The following is an 18,766-nucleotide window of genomic DNA, read 5'->3' on the forward strand; positions in this document are numbered from 1 at the left end:
GACTTGAAAGCAGCCAGAGCCCGAGATTATTAACCCCTTCTACATTGCAAGTAGAATTTTTAGGTATTCAGCACAGGAGCATTGTGCTTTTAATTCAGTTATTTTAACAAATTGATTTTGATCTGTAGGTGTTCTATTTGGTGAAGTTACTTGCCCATGGGATACTTTTTATTCTGGGTCAGAGGGGAAAATTCAGATCTTACAATCAAGATGTTAGAAAAAATTGCTGTTTCACTCCAACACATCTAGTCCTTCACATCCAAGGCACTGGTTGTTCAAGTTTCCCTTAATCTTGAGAGCCAAACTAAAAATGGGTGTTGCAAAAGTATCCTTTTTATGGAGGAATTGAAGTGTCCCCACTGCTGCCCCACTTCAGATCAAGTATCTCAACTTTGGTATATCCTGAGATTTTTTGGTCAGTTGGAGTTTATACAAAATTGTACTTTTAAATTGTCTGCTAAACTTGTACTTGTACTTATATTGATCTCAAAACACTGCCAGCTCCTATTTGACTTTATCACTGGACAGATTGTGCAGGTTCGGATTTTTAAAGTTAACAGAGCTTTAGTCTTTTGATGTAATACTATCTGAACATTTTGGACATGTTTAAAAACCGACCGTTAATGTGGTCCAGTAACCTGGTTACTTAAGTTTTGATAATGCTTTTGATAGTTATGGTGGTAACTGAGCTAAATTTGTGCATAGGAATGCAGCATTAAAGGACTGTGAGGCACCTTAATTCATCCACTGAGGGGAAGCTCCTTCTGTTTCCTCCCTAGTTTTCATCCTGTGCTCATCACTTGTGGTTAAAAACCCTAATTTTGCTTTTCATATGTGGGACAATCACTCCTTGTCAGACAGTCTTAATTTTGAAGTTGTTTTTAGAATCTATCCTTGTATATGTTTGACTGTTTTAGACCTGTGTTCTCCCTTATTTCTCTCATCTTTGAATGTCATACCTCTTGAGTCAAGGGACCAGTTTCCTCAATCTCCTTTCAGCTACCATGAGCAATTAAATGCTTATCTTATGACTTTGACCAAACCTAATAGAAGCATGATTTCCTCTAACTTTGTACTGTATTGTTAAGGCGATTTTGTTCAGAATTATTTTTTCCATTTCAATACTATTGTTTAGTGACTGGATGTATTGTTAGGCTTAGCTATTCTTCGACTTTAGTCCAACACTATTGTTGGAGTTGACATTACATGCTTGTTCTTCTTGCGGTGCTTTCTACTCATCAATAAAGTTAATGTATTTTCTTTCACCCCCGAAATCCTTTTGTCCAATATTCTATCTCAGAATTGTCTATCCCTCTTAATTTTTATATAATCTACAATAGTAACGAAAATACACCCCTACATAACTCCTGCAACAAATAACCCTGTCTTCCCCTTAACCTATTTCTTATCCGTTCACAAAGTTAATTCAATCCTTTTCCTTTTGAGCTTAATCAGCAGCTGATTGTGTGGAACTTTGCATATTGAATTTGGTAAATCTAGGTATAGTCAGGATTTCCTGTGTTCATTTGAGATGTCTCTTACAAAGTCATGGGCATTGGTCAGACATCATGCAAATTGATGTTGGATTTCGCTCAATATTATTGCACAGATCATCAAATTTACCCCCGATACAATTCATTTCTTTGAACAAGTGTCCCCCTCATTGGAAGATAGTTTTTGTATAATTGTGTTTCTTTATCTTACTCCTGTCTTGATGGTGCTGACCCCTATTGAAGTATACTTCCCTGTATATTTTGTCTGAATTAATATTCTTTGTGAGAGCCAGCCACAGCTGACTGTGTGGAGTATCCATATTATCTGTGCCTGAATGGATTTCTTCTGGGTGCTCCGGTTTCCACTCACACTCCAAAGATGTATAGGTTAGGTGGATTGGCCATGCTAAATTGACCCTTTGTGTCAGGGGGATTTGCAGGGTAAATACGTGGGGTTATGGGATAGGGCCTGTATGGGATTGTTGTTGGTGCAGGCTCCAAGAGCTGAATGGCTTCCTTCTGCACTACAGGGATTGTACGAATAGCAATGGTCTTGGCAGAGATCTGTTTCTGACAGCTCTGTACCAACATTCTCCAGTTGATCGTGAGCTGTTGCAATTCTGAATTCAAGAGCTGAAGAGAGACATGACTGGACGGCATAGTGATATTGTCACTAGACTATTAATCCAGAGACCCAGGGTGGTAATGCTCTGCAGATCTGGGTGCAAATCCTGCCATGGCAGATGGTGAAATTTGATGTTGATAAAGTTTGGAATTAAAAGTCTAGTGATGACCATGAAACCATTGTCAATAGTTGTAAAACCCATTTGTTTCACAAGTTTTTTTTTTGGGAAGGAAATCTGCCAGCCTTGCCTGGCCTACATGTGACTCAGGGACATTCAGGACGGGCAACAAATGTTGGCCTAGCGATGCCCACATTGCATGAACAAATCATTTTTAAAAATGTTCAATTACAGACGTGTTTATGACCAGTATCCAATCAGGATTACTGGATAGCAGTGAGGAGCTAAAGCCCTGGCTGATTTTCTTCATGTGGCCCACAGATTTTACAAGATTACTGGGAAGATGGCAGGGAAATGACATTAGATTGGATAACCCAAATGAAAGTATTATAATCAGCGTACAGGCTTAAACAGCTTTATTCTGCGCTACAATTTCTGATTCTGTAAGGTCATACTCAGATTCGCGCAGTCAAGAGTTGGTGCCTTCGAATTCCTCGTGTGGAAGCAATGCTGATATTTGAAAATATCAAAATAAAAAGCAGCTTTGATAGTCTCGAAGCTACATGATAGAGTTGATATAATTAGTAATTTATTGCTTTAAAGGTTGGATAAAATTGAAAAATCTTGTTTGAATTATTGAAATTATTGAAAATCTAAGCTTGGCCAGTGGAGACGTTATAAACAATTGAAAGGTTTTTCAGGTACAGGTTTGCTTAATCCAATTATTGTACCCTATGGGAAGAGTGATGGTTAGAGGTCTTAAACAATGGCAATGCTAAATTTGTTTAATTATTACCAATCAATAGAGTGAATTAATAGAATGGCTTGATATAATATGACCAGAGTTGTTGATCTCGAATCGTATGGATTAGATTTTAACATTGAATGAAGTGCTTACTAAAGCCGTGTGATCGGTTTAAGTGGCAGGTTCTATGAATGCACCCAGAATTCAATTTAATTTGTCACCTGAACTGTGTGGATCAGGATTTCCCCAGAAAAACTGTGCAGTCCACTTCACCACATTGGCTCCAAAGTTACATTGACACAGACATGAGTTAAGGGATTGAAGACGTAGTCAAACTAATGGATTTTGAAGCTTTTGAAAGCCGAGCATGGTACACAAGTGTGGAGTGAATCCACAGATAAGAATTACCGTTGCATGTGTGAAGAGTATCATAGCTAAAGCTGATCCTATTCTTCTGTATAATATCCACCTATGTTTTCCAGCCAGAGTTAGTAACAACATTCAGGACTCATTGTAGATTGTGGAACTTCTTGTATTGCTCTTTAGTGGTTATTGGTTCCTACATAATCCAGTTCCTGTGGAGAAAGCTGAATTGCTGTAGATGAACCTTCAAAAGATAGTGTTGTGGCCAGTGTGAGTCTGCCTGACATAATACAAATGCTTTAACGATTAATTGTTGCTGGTGACAGTCACCTTTTTTTTCCCACTAGGGTTCAACTTTGGAACTCCCAGTTTGAACTTTGGGACTGGTAAGTTAATGCAATGCTGCGGTGTTCTGTAAGCTTTGGCTGCTCACTATTGGCTATTTTCTACCAGTAGCAAAGAAGACATGTTAAAACAAAAACTGTCTGCTTTAGAAGATCATTTTGACTTAATTTTGCTGCCTCTGCTCCAGCAAGCCTAGCTGCTTAACGGAAATGGCACAGCTCTTTCTGTAGATCATGCAGTTGTTAATAACTTTTGCTGCTGCAGTAGTTAACCCTGGGAACAGAAAATTGGAGCCATCCATGTACATAACAAAGAATTGATTTTCAAATGAAAAGTAAAACATTATTCCTCATCTTATAGCATTGCATTTATTTGGATAACTATTGTACTATAAAATTATCAGCATAATAGTTGGCAGTTGTAATTGAGTTGTTTTCTTACACTCCACCCTGACAGTGTCAATAGCTGGTTTCTTCTAGATTGCTGGTAATATGTGCCCAAATATTCCATGTAAAATGTGTATCTTGGGAAATTAGAATATACATTGTTTTCATTGCCAGATCACCAAGGTAATTCTAGCTGCATGCTGTTACGACCCTATAGGGGTGTTAACTATTAAAAGAAAGGAATCCCTACAAACGGAAAGAACCTGTGAGCAAGATTTTACTTTATAGAACTTTTACTGTAACAAACCAACTAAAATCAACCTAATTCAAAAATTCAAACATGAATTGACAAAGAATATTTCAAAGAAGTAAATTTCATTTTAAATAGTCGATACAACAAAGATGCATGTAATGTAATTGCAAGCACTCTGATTACTTCCTGAACAACCATGGGACTGCACGCAATCTCTGTCTTTCCAACTCTGTTAAGAACCCCACTAAGAATGTCTCAGAACCCCAAAGGATAATTGAAACACCGGTTCTTAGTAGTGTATATTTTATTTTGAATAATGTTAGGAATCATGTACAACCCAGTGAGGAACCAGTCCAGTTATTGTGTGAACAATTAGAGCAAGAGTATTTAATAAGTACTCTGAGTATTTATTAAAATAAAAAAAAATTAATAAACGTTTAAGTATGAGTAACTAAACACACCATTTTATCTGAAATTATCTCTTGTTCCCAAAAGATGTCCAAGTTCCATGAACACACTGGGACATCCCTTTTCCCAAAAAACATTCAATTTAGTGACCCTCAGACAAATCCAGATATTAGCTTCCACACAATACAGCTTCGATGACCAAGTCTCAGAAAACATCTTTTCCTGATTCAGCGAAGATTCAAAATGTTGTTTTCGAGAAGAGTATCTGAAATCTGCTGTGGAATGTTAGATGGAACAGGCCTCTGTCTGACTGTTGCATGGAAAATTGACCTCTCTCCCATGAGGTTGCTGGCAGTTATTTTATTTAGTTTCTTATCTGTTCCACCCTATGGATTGGGCTTCATACCTCCGATTCCTTGCATTTAGAAGTTATTATTTGAGTAGGTGCACTGATCTCTGGTAAGTAGCTTTTCTAGCATGGCAATTTATACCTCAGTTTCTCCAGATACGTGCTAATCTTGTTACTCAGCAAATTGCACCTCATTATTCCTCTAGGTGTCTGCGAATCTTGATGCTTTGTTATTTTTGTCATCAAGGTCAACTGTTAACCACGTTACCTTCCCAAATTTCCAAACAACTGTCTCCACTTCAGCCCTTAAGTTGCTGAACTCCAAGACTCCCTTCTCCAACACTTTTGAATGGGCTGGTTGTCTCTGGTGACATTGAAACAGCAACACTGCATCTTGTCCAAACCATTTCCCCTTCTGGTTTTGATCTCCTGCACTTTCCGACTCTACATCACACCCAGTGCCTGCTCTATTTTCAGAGACCTATTTCAACACCAAGATTTTTTCAAAGACTGCCAAACAGAAAATAGTTAAATTCGAATAGAACCTTGCTTGTTTTTTTTTTACATGCATTCTCTGAGTTCAGAGCTGCTGAACGGAAAAAATACTGGCTGTCCCAAACCGAAACACATGGCTTTTTATTTACCTCTGCTTCTTAGATTGCCGCGGTGATGAAAAACTTAGGTCATATTCGGTTCCAAGAAATGTTCACGATACCGAAATCAGGAAACCAATTTAAATCCTTTTTTCAGAATACTGTCCAGCCCACTTGCTCTTAAAGAGACATCACACTAAAGAAAGCAGCCTTCACAGCATGTACTGTTAGACTTAAAACTATCTTGAGACTGACGGAGGTCACGTACTCGGTTCTTATTTTTATGACTTAGCAAGGATACTTGAAAATCCAGAATGGTGATGCAGCCTACGTTAAAACATCACCTGAGCAAGTAGGACTTCAAGGTTACTAAGCAAAATTGAGGGCAGTAGGAAGATCCTTCAGTGGCTAAACTCCCTAAACACAAAGCTGTTTATAATTGTAGAAGGTTCAGGGTATCATTGAGTTCCTCAGATTAGTGACATTAGCTCAATCATCTTGGTGTACTTCATGAATCATCCTTAGGGATAAGGTCATGAGTGAGGAAAGCAACAGGTATTTCTACATGTTTCAGCCAGATTTTTCTAGTTAATTACAAAGCAGCCCACACCTGCCTGCAGGAAGACTTTGGTAACGTCTGATTTTAAGCTGACATGTGATGGGTAACATTTAACCCATATATTTCAGACAGTGATTGTCTCTTACAAGAAAAGACCCAACCCCTTCATTGCTGCATCCCCACTATTAACGTAAAGGAGGTCCCATTGATATCTTAACTGGACCAGCCATGTTAACACTGACACAAGCAGGACAGGCTGGAGAAGTGGCTAATTTCTGATGCCTCAATGCTTATTCACTGTAGAGGTCAAATGAGCATTGTAGTGAAATACTCAGCACTGGCCTGCTTCAAAAACAGCTCAACACCATCCAGGGTACAGCAGGCTGCATGCTCTGTGTTTCTGTCACTGATCTCAATATCCACCTACTCCTGTCCAGCTCAGGAACGTATGGGTGAATTTAGCAGTTCAGAAATCTAATTTCATGAGCACCTTGCTGCCCATAATGTTTACCAGCAAGAAGAGAAGCAATGACGAAGTGTTACCATCACCTCTGAATCACATTCCATCTTGATGTAGCTATTCTTCCTCTGTCATCACTGGGGGTCCTTGTGCGTAAGTCGCAAAAACCCAGTCTGCAGGTGATCATGAAGGCGAATGGCATGTTGGCCTTTATAGCAAGGGGGATAGAATATAAAAGTTGGGAGGTCTTGCTGCAACTGTACAGGGTACTGGTGAGGCCGCAGCTGGAGTACTGTGTGCGGTTTTGGTCGCCACACTTGCACAAGGAAATATTGGCCTTGGAGGGAGTGCAGGGAAGGTTCACTAGGCTGATACCGGAGATGAGGGGGTTAGCCTATGAAGAGAGACTAAATAGACTGGGTCTGTACTCGTTGGAGTTTAGAAGGCTGAGGGGGGGAATCTTATAGAGACGTATAAGATAATGAAAGGGATAGATAGGGCAGAGGTAGAGAGATTCTTCCTGCTTAGAAAGGACAGCAGGACGAGAGGGCACAGCCTCAAGATAAGGGTGGGGGCGGGGGCAGCTTAGATCAGAGTTGAGGAATTTCTTCACTCAAAGGGTGGTGAATCTCTGGAATTCTCTGCCCGTTGAAGTGGTGGAGGCTACCTCGCTGAATATATTTAAGTCACGGGTAGATAGATTTCTGATAGGGGAATTAAGGGTCATGGGGAGAAAGTGGAATTGATCCACTTCAGATCAGCCATGATCTTGTTGAATGGCAGGGCAGGCTTGAAGGGCTAGGTGGCCTACTCCTGCTCCTATTTCTTATATTCTTATGGCAGAATCTTGGAACTCACTAACAAACTCTGATGTGAGCATCATCCCCGTAACAGCTATAGGAAAACTTACCACAGTGCCACCTCAGACAACTGGAGGTGAGCAACAAAGTAAGAAGTCACTCACCTGACGAAGGAGCAGCCCTCTGAAAGCTAGTGGCATTTGTTACCAAATAAACCTGTTGGACTTTAACCTGGTGTTATGAGACTTCTTACTGTTTTTACCCCAGTCCAACACCAGCATCTCCACTTCATGATGAGCAACATTTACAGTGTTGTAATATTGCCCTCATCCTGAGTGTCTTTTTGTTTTAAAAACCGTAGTGTACTACTTGAATGGTGTTCTTCCAAGATATTCCTCTGAGCGTTACTGATTTTTCCATGCAGGCATTTTGCACAATGCTAACTCTACTCTGATGCATCATTGCCAGATTGCGTAATTCATGGATTTTTTTCTTCTCTTGGCCTTTCAGAATTTGTAGACAGTGGGTGTGAACAAGTCCTTTCCAACAATATATTTAGCATTGTATTGCTTGCATGTTAAGAGAATAGGACTGAAACCAATACAGATCAGATTTATTGTATATTTATTTGGATAGTAGACATGTCTGGGATGTCTCCTACAGTTGAATAGTCCACCGATGCTCAAATGTAAAGAATGTCTATTTAACAGTGTAGAAAAAAACTGGCACATCTCTGCAAACATATCTACAGGGGTCAGCATCTCAAATAGAAGAAAATTATTTTTTGGAAAAAGTGAAACCTTGGCCTTTCAGAAATGGCCTATTGGATAAAGTTTGTGCGTTTGTGATAAATTGACCGTTTTAGCTTGTTTTACGGAGATAGACTGCATCTGGCACATGTTTTATTTTGTGAATGCAGTTGAGCATTTGTTCCTCAGTCTGCAGTACAGGCCTAATCTCTGGAATTCCCTCCTTAAACCTGTCCACCTTTCTGCATCCTTCTCTTTCCCCCTTTTAAGATTTACCTTAAAACCTACCCCTTTGATCAACCTTTGGTTATCTGAGCTGCTTATGTGGCCAGGTTAAGTAATGCATCTGAAGCACCTTGGGATGTGTTATTATGTAGGGTGTTGTTGACTAATTGTTTGCTTACCTTCACTGCAATTCCCAGCATGAATTCTCAAACTCAACCATTTTCAGCCCAGGTACAGGGAGTCCCTGCACAGCACTTTAAAAGCAGCTAAACACCCCCAAGTTCACAGGTATCATCAAACAATGTCTAACACTCGGCAGATCAGTCAATAGAGACAAGTTTTTGAAACTTCTTAAAGGAGGAAAGCCAGATAGAAAAGCAGAAAGATTTAGAATGGAAATCCAGAGCTTTAGGACCTCGCAATTTAAGGCAAGGCCATCGATGGTGGGTGGTTAAAATCAGATGTGCAGGGTACCAGAATTTGAGAAATGCAGATACTTGTAGGTTGGAGGAGATCACAAATATAAGAAGGGACAAGATCTGAGAGGGATGTGAAAACAAGGATGGAAATCCCACAATTGAGGTAATGTCGCACAGTCTTGATGCAGGAACAGATCTTAATGCACATTGGAATGTAAGCAACAGAGTTTTGTATGACCCTCAAATTTACTGAGGAGTGGTACAGTGGTTAGCACTGCTGCCTCACAGCACCAAGAACCTGCTTTCAATCCTGGTCTTGGGTGACTTTGTGTAATCTCCCCGTGTCTGTGCGCGTTTCCTCAGGGTGCTCTGGAATACTCCAACACAGCAAAGATGTGCAGGTTAGGTTGATTGGCCATACTAAATTGCCCCTTGATTAGCAGGGTAAATTACATGAAATTATGGGGATAGGACCTTGTATGTGGATTTTCTAGGGCTTCCATCTGGTGCTACGTATTGAACTGAACTCAGCTAACACAGACTCTCAAAAGATAGAATGTAGTTCAAGACATTCTTCGTTGACCGGTACGCATTGGGAGAGAGAGAAATGAAGGTTCCAACTCCTCTTTGCCGTTACATGTGTAAGACGTACATTTTTGAATGTATGTTTGCCCCGCTCAGCCTGTCAACTAAATTGGATGATCCAATTGCATTCATACACATTATTTACCATGGCTAACAGCATTTTATCTTCTAGCAGAATTGAGAATTCATTGGTCAACCAGTTGCCTAGTAACCTTACCTGTGCAAATCCGATAGGTCCAATGATCACCCTCACCACCTGTAAACCATGGGAATAGAGAGGGAGTCATTTCCCTCCATCTGCTTGCTACCCCATATCAGTGGGAGCTGAATGCTTCTGTTCATTGCAACCAGAAACTAGATGTCTCCATTCATTTTCAAACCTTGGTAGCTTGCAGCTGTAGGGTCTGCTACTGATAATAGAGAATATATTCGGTACCTTATTGTTTCCAAAAAATGTGGCTTTTCTAATTCTGCTCGTTTCCCATTATGCTTTGGGGCAACCTGCATCTTGGCCAAAACTTACTTGACATTTAACAATCAAATTCTACAATACTTGTTCAAAATTCCCTACCAATTATTATATATGTTTTTATGCAGACAATACTGTTGCATGAGGCACTTTGTGATATCTTATGGTGTGTATATATAAGGCACAGTGATCCCTATTCTAAACTAGTCTACTTTGTTTTAATATCTTCAAAATGCCAGGGGTTTCTGTACCCACTTATAGAGCCAGAGGTTTACAGCATGGAGCAGGCCCTTTGGCACATCTTGTCCATGCTGCCCTTTAACCCTTAAACTAATCCCAATTGCCCGCGTTTGGCCCATGTCACTCTCTACCCATCGTACCCATATAACTATCTAAATGCTTTTTAAAAGACAAAATTGTACCTGCCTCTATTCGTACCTCTGGCAGCTTGTTCAAGACACGCTTTACCCTCTGTGTGAAAACGTTGCCTCTCCGGACACTTTTGTATCTCCCCCCTCTCGCCTTAAACCTATGCGTTCTAGTTTTAGATTCCCCTATCTTTGGGAAAAGATATTGATTGTCTAGATGATCTGTGCCCCTCATCATTTTATAGACCTCTATAAAATCAACCCTCACCTTTCTACGCTCTAGAGAAAAAAAGTCCTAGTCTATCCAGCCTCTCCTTATAACTCAAACCATCAAGTCCCATAGCATCCTCCTAGTAAATCTTTTCTGCACTGTTTCTAGTTTAGTAATATCATTTCTATAATAGGGTGACCAGAACTGTTCACAGCATTCCAAGTGTGGCCTTACCAATGTCTTGTACAACTTCAACAAGACTTCTACAGACCCGGATGAGATTGTTGTTGGTGCAGGCTCAATGGGCCAAGTAACCTCCTTCTGCACTTGGGAATTCTCTGTTTCTATGACTGGTCAGGAGTGTACTAGAGATCTCAAGCTAGCAAAGGTGAGGAGAAGGCTTCAGCAACAGATGAAGTAAGGCAGAACCAAGTTAGGCAATATTATGCAAATAGAGCCTTGATGCTGTTGATGTGTGTTTGGAAGCTCACCTTGGAGGTCAGGCCACCATGTTTGCAGGCAGTCTGGTTTGATCTTGGGTGGTTGTCAGGCAGGGATGAAAAACAGTGGCTTAAATGTTTTACCTGAATTTTCATTAAATTGCCTCTTTGAGGGTGAACAAGGATTAAATGTTTATTTGCATTGAGTCCAGATTAAAATCGGAGCCCGTATTAAGTGAAATGTTCTTCATGTTTGAAATAACAAGTATGGAGGTGAAGGGCAAGCTACAAGTGTTGAATGAGGGCATGGGCCCAGTGGAAACCTCCATGGTACCTGAGGGAAAAAGCTAGCTAAAATTGACCACACTTTCAATGAAAACATCATCCAAGGATTGGAAAAGTATAAATGTAACCCTAAAGTTAACTCTGGGAACTCTTGGTCAGCAGAATGTAAAGCATTGCTGGGTATCCTGAGAGAGAGAGAATCATTCATTAAAGGAAGCAGCATGGTTTTGTGGGGCTGTAAAGTAAAAGATTTGCATCTGTCATATTAGAAATTTCTCATTCTTGCAAAAACTAAGACCTTTTTGTATTTTCTGCTAATTCTGTATGAAGTGAATATTCAACAGCTTTGTCTTTTCCTGTTCTTCCAGGGACTGCTGCACCTGGTTTTGGACAGAGTACTCCAAGCAGCAGTTTTTCCTTTGGGACCACTGGTACTCCGGCAACAAACTTTGGGAGTCCAGGAGCAAGTGCAGCAGCATCAGCATTTGGTGAGAGAGTACCCATTGTCTGACCCCTGTTATGGATAACATAATCTGCTTCCCCTCACCAGTTCCATTGAGTGTCCCTAGCGGTTACACCCATTTAATGAGCCCAAGCGGCTGTTTGTAGCAGCATAAAGGTTCTACATCTTCCCCCTGTAGCTTGATGGGTGGGGAATTTGTAGAATATGTTTACTAACAGGAGGTATTCATCATATCAGAGCGTGATTCCTATATGTATGAGTAGCTTTGACAAAGTCTTTGATCAGAGAAGTCATTGGAATGTCAGTGGTATCAACCGATAGGCATTAGGGATTGGTTGTCTAGTGAGCAGGGTCTATTTCATCCCGGTATCAAAAAAATCACAGCAGAGGATTCATTGAAGCTTCTGGAAAATGGATGCCTCTGGGAGAAAAACCCATGGCATTTACAATTGGAGTAAACAAAATCCTGCTCAAAGGAATTGAACGCCCCTGCAAGCCCAGCCAAATGCACTAACTCAATGTACTTCAGCCAGTGCATTGTCATTAGGCCCCTATATGCAAATCATCCCCTGAAAAAAACAGATGGTCAGTAACTGTATTGACAGATACTCCATGCACAATCAAAAACTGAGACCCTGTTAAAAAGACATTGTTTCTATAACTTTGGCTTCAAGCTTATCTACGGTGAAAACACAGATGCAGGCTATCAATTTCAGTCCATATGCTCTTCCACAAATTGTAAAGTATTAAAGATCAGGGAGACTTTTTCATGATTCTTTCTCAGGGTGTGGTTTAATTGGCATTTATTGCCCATTTCTGATTTTGTGCCATGGCTTGCTAGGGCAATTCAGATGACAGTAAATTGAAAACATTATTTAAGGTCAGACTATTTTGGGATAGCAAGATTCTCACAAAAGCAGTTAGCCACCTTGAGTTAGAACAATTGGCCACGTTTTTCAAAGTCCAGATTTTTTTCAACTAAATTCAAACTACTAAGACTGCTATGGTGAGATTTAGGTTTGCAATGTCTGGATTATTTGTCTACTAACCCAACCAGTACATCACCATATCCTTGCAGGCAACCATTAAAAGCCTTGTGAAGCAATTAACAGAACTTGCCTTCAAAGGCCTGCTATGGACAGTCTTTTTATGGGGTCATGGGACAGAGGAGAATTTCCACATCCTATTAATTTCAGTGCCCATGGATTAACCATACTTTCAATTCTGTTTCTCCCAGCAGCAACACCGATCTTTTCTATAGGAGCTGGATCTCGACCTACTGGAACCAGACAGAGATTACAGGCTCGACGGCAGCACGTACGGAAGAGATAGACATTGGAAATGTGAATGGCGCAAATGAACATTGTGTTGACTATTCTGAAAACCATTACCACTTTTTACTTTTGTACCCTAAACAACGCCAGTCGTGGATGTGCAGGCAACTGACCTCAAAAGCCGAGAATATATACTTGAGAAAAATAATGTTTAAATCTAGGTCTTTTTTTTCCCTCTGGGCTTGAACTGTCAACGAATGGCTTGTGGCTGCTGAAAAATATTTCTCTGCAACTAGACGGGAAGCTCGTTGGGACTGCAGTGAAGCCCTCGTCGTCTTAAGTTCATGCATCCTCTTTAAACTGACCACTGCAGAACAGTGATTTTAGTTTGGTTCAGGGTACAGCAGTAATGGGTGACTCAGTAAGCAACAGACATAGCTTTACTTGAAATGTTTTACTTTAAAGGTTGCTGTAAAATGCGATTTGCAGACCTTTCTGGACTGACCCTTTGTACATATTGCTGCACTTGAAAACGTTTTTTTAATTACATTTCTTAAGGGCACAATTCCCAGTAATATCGCCACCTTCTGTGGTGTCTTCTGTCCAAAGGCAAAACTGAACTGGAGACTAATGTTAAATCTTTTTTTTCCCCTTTCTTTTTGTATGCTCTCGCATTTTCCTTGGACACTTCATTCATTTTAGTTTACACCTGACGTGAATTCTAAACCTTACTGAAACTTGGGAGAAGAAAATTTGTGCCTGTTTGAGTCACTTCTCAACATCCTTTGCTTTGCTGCCTACCTCTGTTCTTTATTTTTCCTCCTGTGAGTAGCTTCGTTTAAAATCTGTTGTTTAGTTAGGTAAAGGAAACCAATCCGAATTGCTCTCCCCTTCCATACTACTCCTCCAGCCCCTCTCCCTTTCCCCACCCCAAATGTCAGATTTTTTTTATATACAGTAATGTTATCAGTGTTTGCTTGTATATCTCACTTTTTTGCTCAGTGAATCGAGTTTGGAGGAAAAATTTCAGTGTATGTGTGGCGGCATGTTAGTAATGCCGGACCTGGCTGGTTCATTGGATATATGTGAATCTGACTCTTGCTAATCTGATGCGATAGTGTTTTGCTACTATAACTGCGTGACACATTAAGCAGTGTTCTATGGAGAAATGGCAGTCATGGCTAGTTTTGGAGGAGGTTCCAAATACACAATATAGGACTCTGAAAAGCAGATTTTAAAAATCCGGTGCTATAATGTTTAAAAAATACAAATTTTTTCAGCTTATACCAAAACTTTGGCTGGCAATGTTAAGAATTGTACATGTATACATATATACCGTGTATATTTTAACCGCGACTAGGTACTTGCATCTTATTGGGGTGCAGCTTACAAATGTACCTGTTTTAATTTTCTTTATTAAAAACAAACTGATCTTTCAAAAGATTTTTTTAAAAAGTAAAGTGGCTCATCAAAATGTTTTGAATAATCTTGACTTTAAGCTCAGATTTTATTAGGAGTAGTCGTTATACTGGATACATAGTCACGTTGCGTAGTGCTTTTTTATAACTGGGAGGATACAGATCACGTATTATACAAACCTCATGCTTCCTGTTGTCAAAAATCTGGTATGAGTGGAGCCTTGAAGGTGGATCTCACCAATCTCCTGGTAGTACTGCAGTTGTAATACCAAGTTCATGGCAGGTTAAGAGGTCTGATCTATTTTTGTTTTGGATATTTTTTGGCAAACCTTTTTAGTAAATCTTGTGACTCATTGAGCAGGGCTTCTCAGGAACCAATTTAGTGTTGGGCAATATGACAGTGCCAGTTTTGGGGGCCCTTAGACTAGTTGTGCAACAGGATGGACTGGCATTCAAATAATGTCACTGTTTATTGGCCTAGTAGTCCAGATAAGAGTGCCTCTTCGGCCACATGACCAAGCTGCTAATGGTCATTTGACATATGGTTTGGATTACCATAGTGAGATCTGTCCCATCCTCCAAGTTGCTGAATGAAAATTGGGAAAACTTGGGATAAGATTTGGAGGGGAATGAGAGGAGGCAACATCCCACAAGTGTGATCTGAATAGGTTTACGTGGAAAAACAGTAATCCTCCATGTGCTTTCATGAAATCACTTGTAAATTTTGCCATTTCTTTTCGAAAAACATTTGTCTTCTCCATGTGGTAACAGAACTGGATTTTCTCTAACACCCTTTGTGTTTTCTATAGCCCCATCAACTCCCTGTTACTCCTACACTGCCATCCCTGGGTATTTTTCACGTTGCTGGCCATATGGGATTAGTTTTTGCCCTCAGTGGTTCCGAAATGGTAACTGGCCAATAACTAATGAGCCCTTCCATGAAGTAGCAAAGTGCGACGGTGTTCTTCCATTCAAACTACAATGTTGGGTGATCTGCCATTGATCAATTTGGAAATGAGTTGCCTCCCCATCATTATGGCAAAAATTGACAGGTTTACAGAGATACAACTAAGCTAAAATCAAGAAGGGTAAAAAGATGGAAGACCAAGTTAAGCGATCGATAGGATAGGACGCAGAAAATGAAAAACTCTGATGACTTGCTTTGCAACATAACATCTGATCATTGATTACACACGTTGCTCTGTTAGACACTGCAATCTAACCATTTATGGACTGTTTTCAGAGAGTGTTTGTACTATTTCCATTGCAAGGTTTTTAAGACAATTGTGGCTGGTCCAAGTGACCAGACAGACTGAAGGTTCCTCCTCATCCCATTATAAACGACTGCCATTTTGTGATGTCTGAGTATGAATGTGTGCGGGTGATTGGCAACTTCTAAATTTAGATAAAACTGTTTAAAAAAAAAACAATAAATTTTATTTTTATATTTAAGCAAAAACTTCTACGTTCCTTCAAGCTTGGTTCATTGAGACGTAATGCTACACTGGTTAAATAGTATACTTCTGGTAAACAATTGTATGTACAAATTGGTTTTTAACTATGGAATATGAAGTTGGTGTGAGTAAGTTTGAAAGAACCAATGGTGTGTGGAAAAACAGTTGGGATGCAATGATTTTTCTTTTGCTGGAAGTTACACGTAGGTTGGTATACTCGTGCCTGTATTGGGCCAAAATAATACTGGATAAAATTCGGGTGTCGTTTAATTTTTTTTAAAATTTCCTTTTGATTTCTCAGTGGATAAGGATTCATTCCAAGGTAGTATTAAACTGAAGAGAAAAGAAAATGCCAGGTTCAATTCCTGGGCCGTGCTGTTAGCAGAACACAGCCCTTACGGTACAGGGAATGCTGCACGTGCTTTCCACTCCTAAATTACGGAAGGAAAGTTATTAACCATTGTTGCCCGCTGGAAAACGCCTGTATGCATGGGCATCACATCAGACAGGGTCTGTTGTGAATGTGATTCTCTCTGCAGTTAGTTAGCCACGAAGCAGGCATTGCTGAGGCTCTTGTTTGAGACAGAGGGAGGGGAGAACGTTAATGTTTTAACATTTTATTTGGTTTCTACGATACCCATTGATTATCAAAGGTGGGGATGGAAGTGAAAACTTAGCAGTGCTCTTCATGTCAGCAGTTATTAGTTTTTATTTCAGTTGGACAAGGCAAAAAGGTTGCAGTTGTTGGTATGCAGAGGACAGTGTTCTGTTGTCTTGGGTATTATATAATTGAGTGTTGTAATTAGATTGGAAACTGACATCCATTCCAAACAAAGTGAGATTGCTCCCCCATCAAAAAAGACTTGTAGTGGAGAATCCCTCCTCCCCAGTAAGCTCCTGGTGATAGAATACTATCCTACACACACTTATTGCTTCCCAATGCCCAACCATTGTCATATCAGATATCAATTAACTTAGTACAGAACAGTAACTGAACCTGTAATCTTCCTACTGTACAATTTGGATCACATTTAGCAGTGTTAAAGGAGGCTAGAGGAAGCCCTACTTGTTTCAATTGTCCCATCTGTAAATTCATAGCTAGGTAGAGTGCTGAATCATAAAAAAGCAGGGAAGTCTCAGTAATTCTGTGGCTTACACAGAAAATATCAATCATAAATTGGGTAGTTCTGCAAGTACTGCAAATCATCATGCTTCAGGAGAGGGGACGTGGGGGTGGGGAGTGATCCGAGTTGTACCTAATCGTTTTCCAGTATTCCTGCTAAAATGTCTGCACATTGGGTGTCAGAAGACAACAGGGTTGGGCTCAACTGTGATCAGGTTGAACAGTTGGCTGATCCTGAAGAATACTCAGTTACACGACAGAGGCACGCTGCTCCCTTTCGAGGTTGCATCCTGCCCACTGACTGCCAAGTCACAGGAGTCGTTGTTTCGAGGATGAAGATGGTTGACTTGCTTTACTAAAAATCACAAATGGTTTAGTTTTATAGCAGGCCATGCATGCTGGAGTTGTGATCCTGAATTTAGACACTCTAGTCAAATGTCCACTTGAGTTTAACTCTACCTTTACCTTTAAATATCCTGTGAGTTTCATGTTCATCAAAAGCAATGTTTGTGCTCCAATATATGGAGGTTGTAATCGCTGCCCCCCCCCCCCCACCCCCCACCACCACCAAAACAACCATTGTATAGGCGGTTTTCAAATTAGGCATCTTTTAATTTAGAAATATGTATATTGCTGAATAGATTATGGGCAAGATACTTAAGCTGACAGCAATAGTTTGAAATGGGTTACTTTCTAAGAATCCAGCAGATTAATGGACTGTAAATGAAGAAACCTGGATACATCTCATCTTCGGATTATCATCTCAATGTGATTTGTTGTTTCCTCCCCTGTTTAACTTGCTGCAAGGCAGGATTATTCCACACAGTCCATTATCTTTTTGGAAAGCAAAAGAGTCTGAGCCACTGATTTACATGTAACAATCAGTATTGGATTTTATGCATTTCCTTGTCTGTTTGAGGGAATCGCATGTCACAGCAAGGTACATTTACTGCACTGGTGTACGACTGTTAACGTTCGTACCCAGCAGTGCGGTGTAGGATTGTGCGACTGCCTTTTCACTGCATTATTGAAGCATCAAGTCATAGTCCCCTTTATTTTAATTTCTCCAGAAATATGTTATGTTGCAGCTGTAATGAGATGCTGCAGACATCATTTGCATGGCTTTTTTAAATTTTACATGCTAGTGTTACTTTTGTTATTCACCTCTTGTATTCTACCCAACCTAATGTAAGCATTTAAGATGTTTTTCCCACGGTTATTTGCATTTGACAGTGCTCGAGTGGATAAAGGCCACACTCCTTGCTTTGTATTGAAATTTGTGTGGTTTACTTAATTGACAGCTCACTGCATTAATCATTCCCTTCCAGTTATCCAGATCACTTTCAATCAGGTCTTATTCTTTTGTCATCCTGGGTCATTTTGTTGTATGTACTGGGGATTTGGAGATGTATTGGGTGAGGCAGGGCAAAAACAGTGTCTACATTTTACACTCCTATTGATTTGTATAAATAAGCATTGCTGACAATAGATCTTGGCGTGCTGCTTTAGTAATTCTACAACACGGGTGCTAACAAAAATGTCCAAACTTCTAACCCCACAATTCTAACAGGATCGAACTATGAACAAAATAGCGTTGCAGAGTCAGTCTTCGGGAGTTGCAACAAACTCCATGATCAGCTAATTTTGTGTGCCATTTCAGTCATGGCTGAGTCATTAATATTGATCACCTCACATTCGTATTAATTTAAAAGCAAAATACTGCAGATGCTGGACATCTGAAACAAAACAGAGTTGGAACTACTCAGCCAGTCTCACAGCATCTGTG

General features: G+C 40.1%; 1 protein-coding gene across 4 annotated transcripts in view; it reads left to right on the forward strand.

Annotated features, from left to right (window-relative positions):
• The window catches only part of pom121 (POM121 transmembrane nucleoporin), a 55,764-nt gene extending 38,232 nt beyond the window's left edge, over positions 1 to 17,532 (forward strand). For 2 of the 4 annotated variants that reach the window (XM_080210902.1, XM_080210905.1), the window contains exons 12-14: positions 3,692 to 3,730; positions 11,617 to 11,736; positions 12,949 to 17,532. In XM_080210902.1, the coding sequence (XP_080067028.1) occupies positions 3,692 to 3,730; positions 11,617 to 11,736; positions 12,949 to 13,043 (254 nt within the window). In that variant the 3' untranslated portion in view covers positions 13,044 to 17,532. The remainder of the gene's footprint in view (positions 1 to 3,691; positions 3,731 to 11,616; positions 11,737 to 12,948) is intronic. The other 2 variants (XM_080210903.1, XM_080210904.1) reach the window with 2 other exon arrangements.
• The last annotated feature ends 1,234 nt before the right edge of the window (positions 17,533 to 18,766 follow it).

The sequence above is a fragment of the Carcharhinus amblyrhynchos genome, chromosome 23, assembly GCF_965287045.1.
Source record: "Carcharhinus amblyrhynchos chromosome 23, sCarAmb.v2.hapA, whole genome shotgun sequence".
In the NCBI taxonomy this organism is placed as follows: Eukaryota; Metazoa; Chordata; class Chondrichthyes; order Carcharhiniformes; family Carcharhinidae; genus Carcharhinus; species Carcharhinus amblyrhynchos.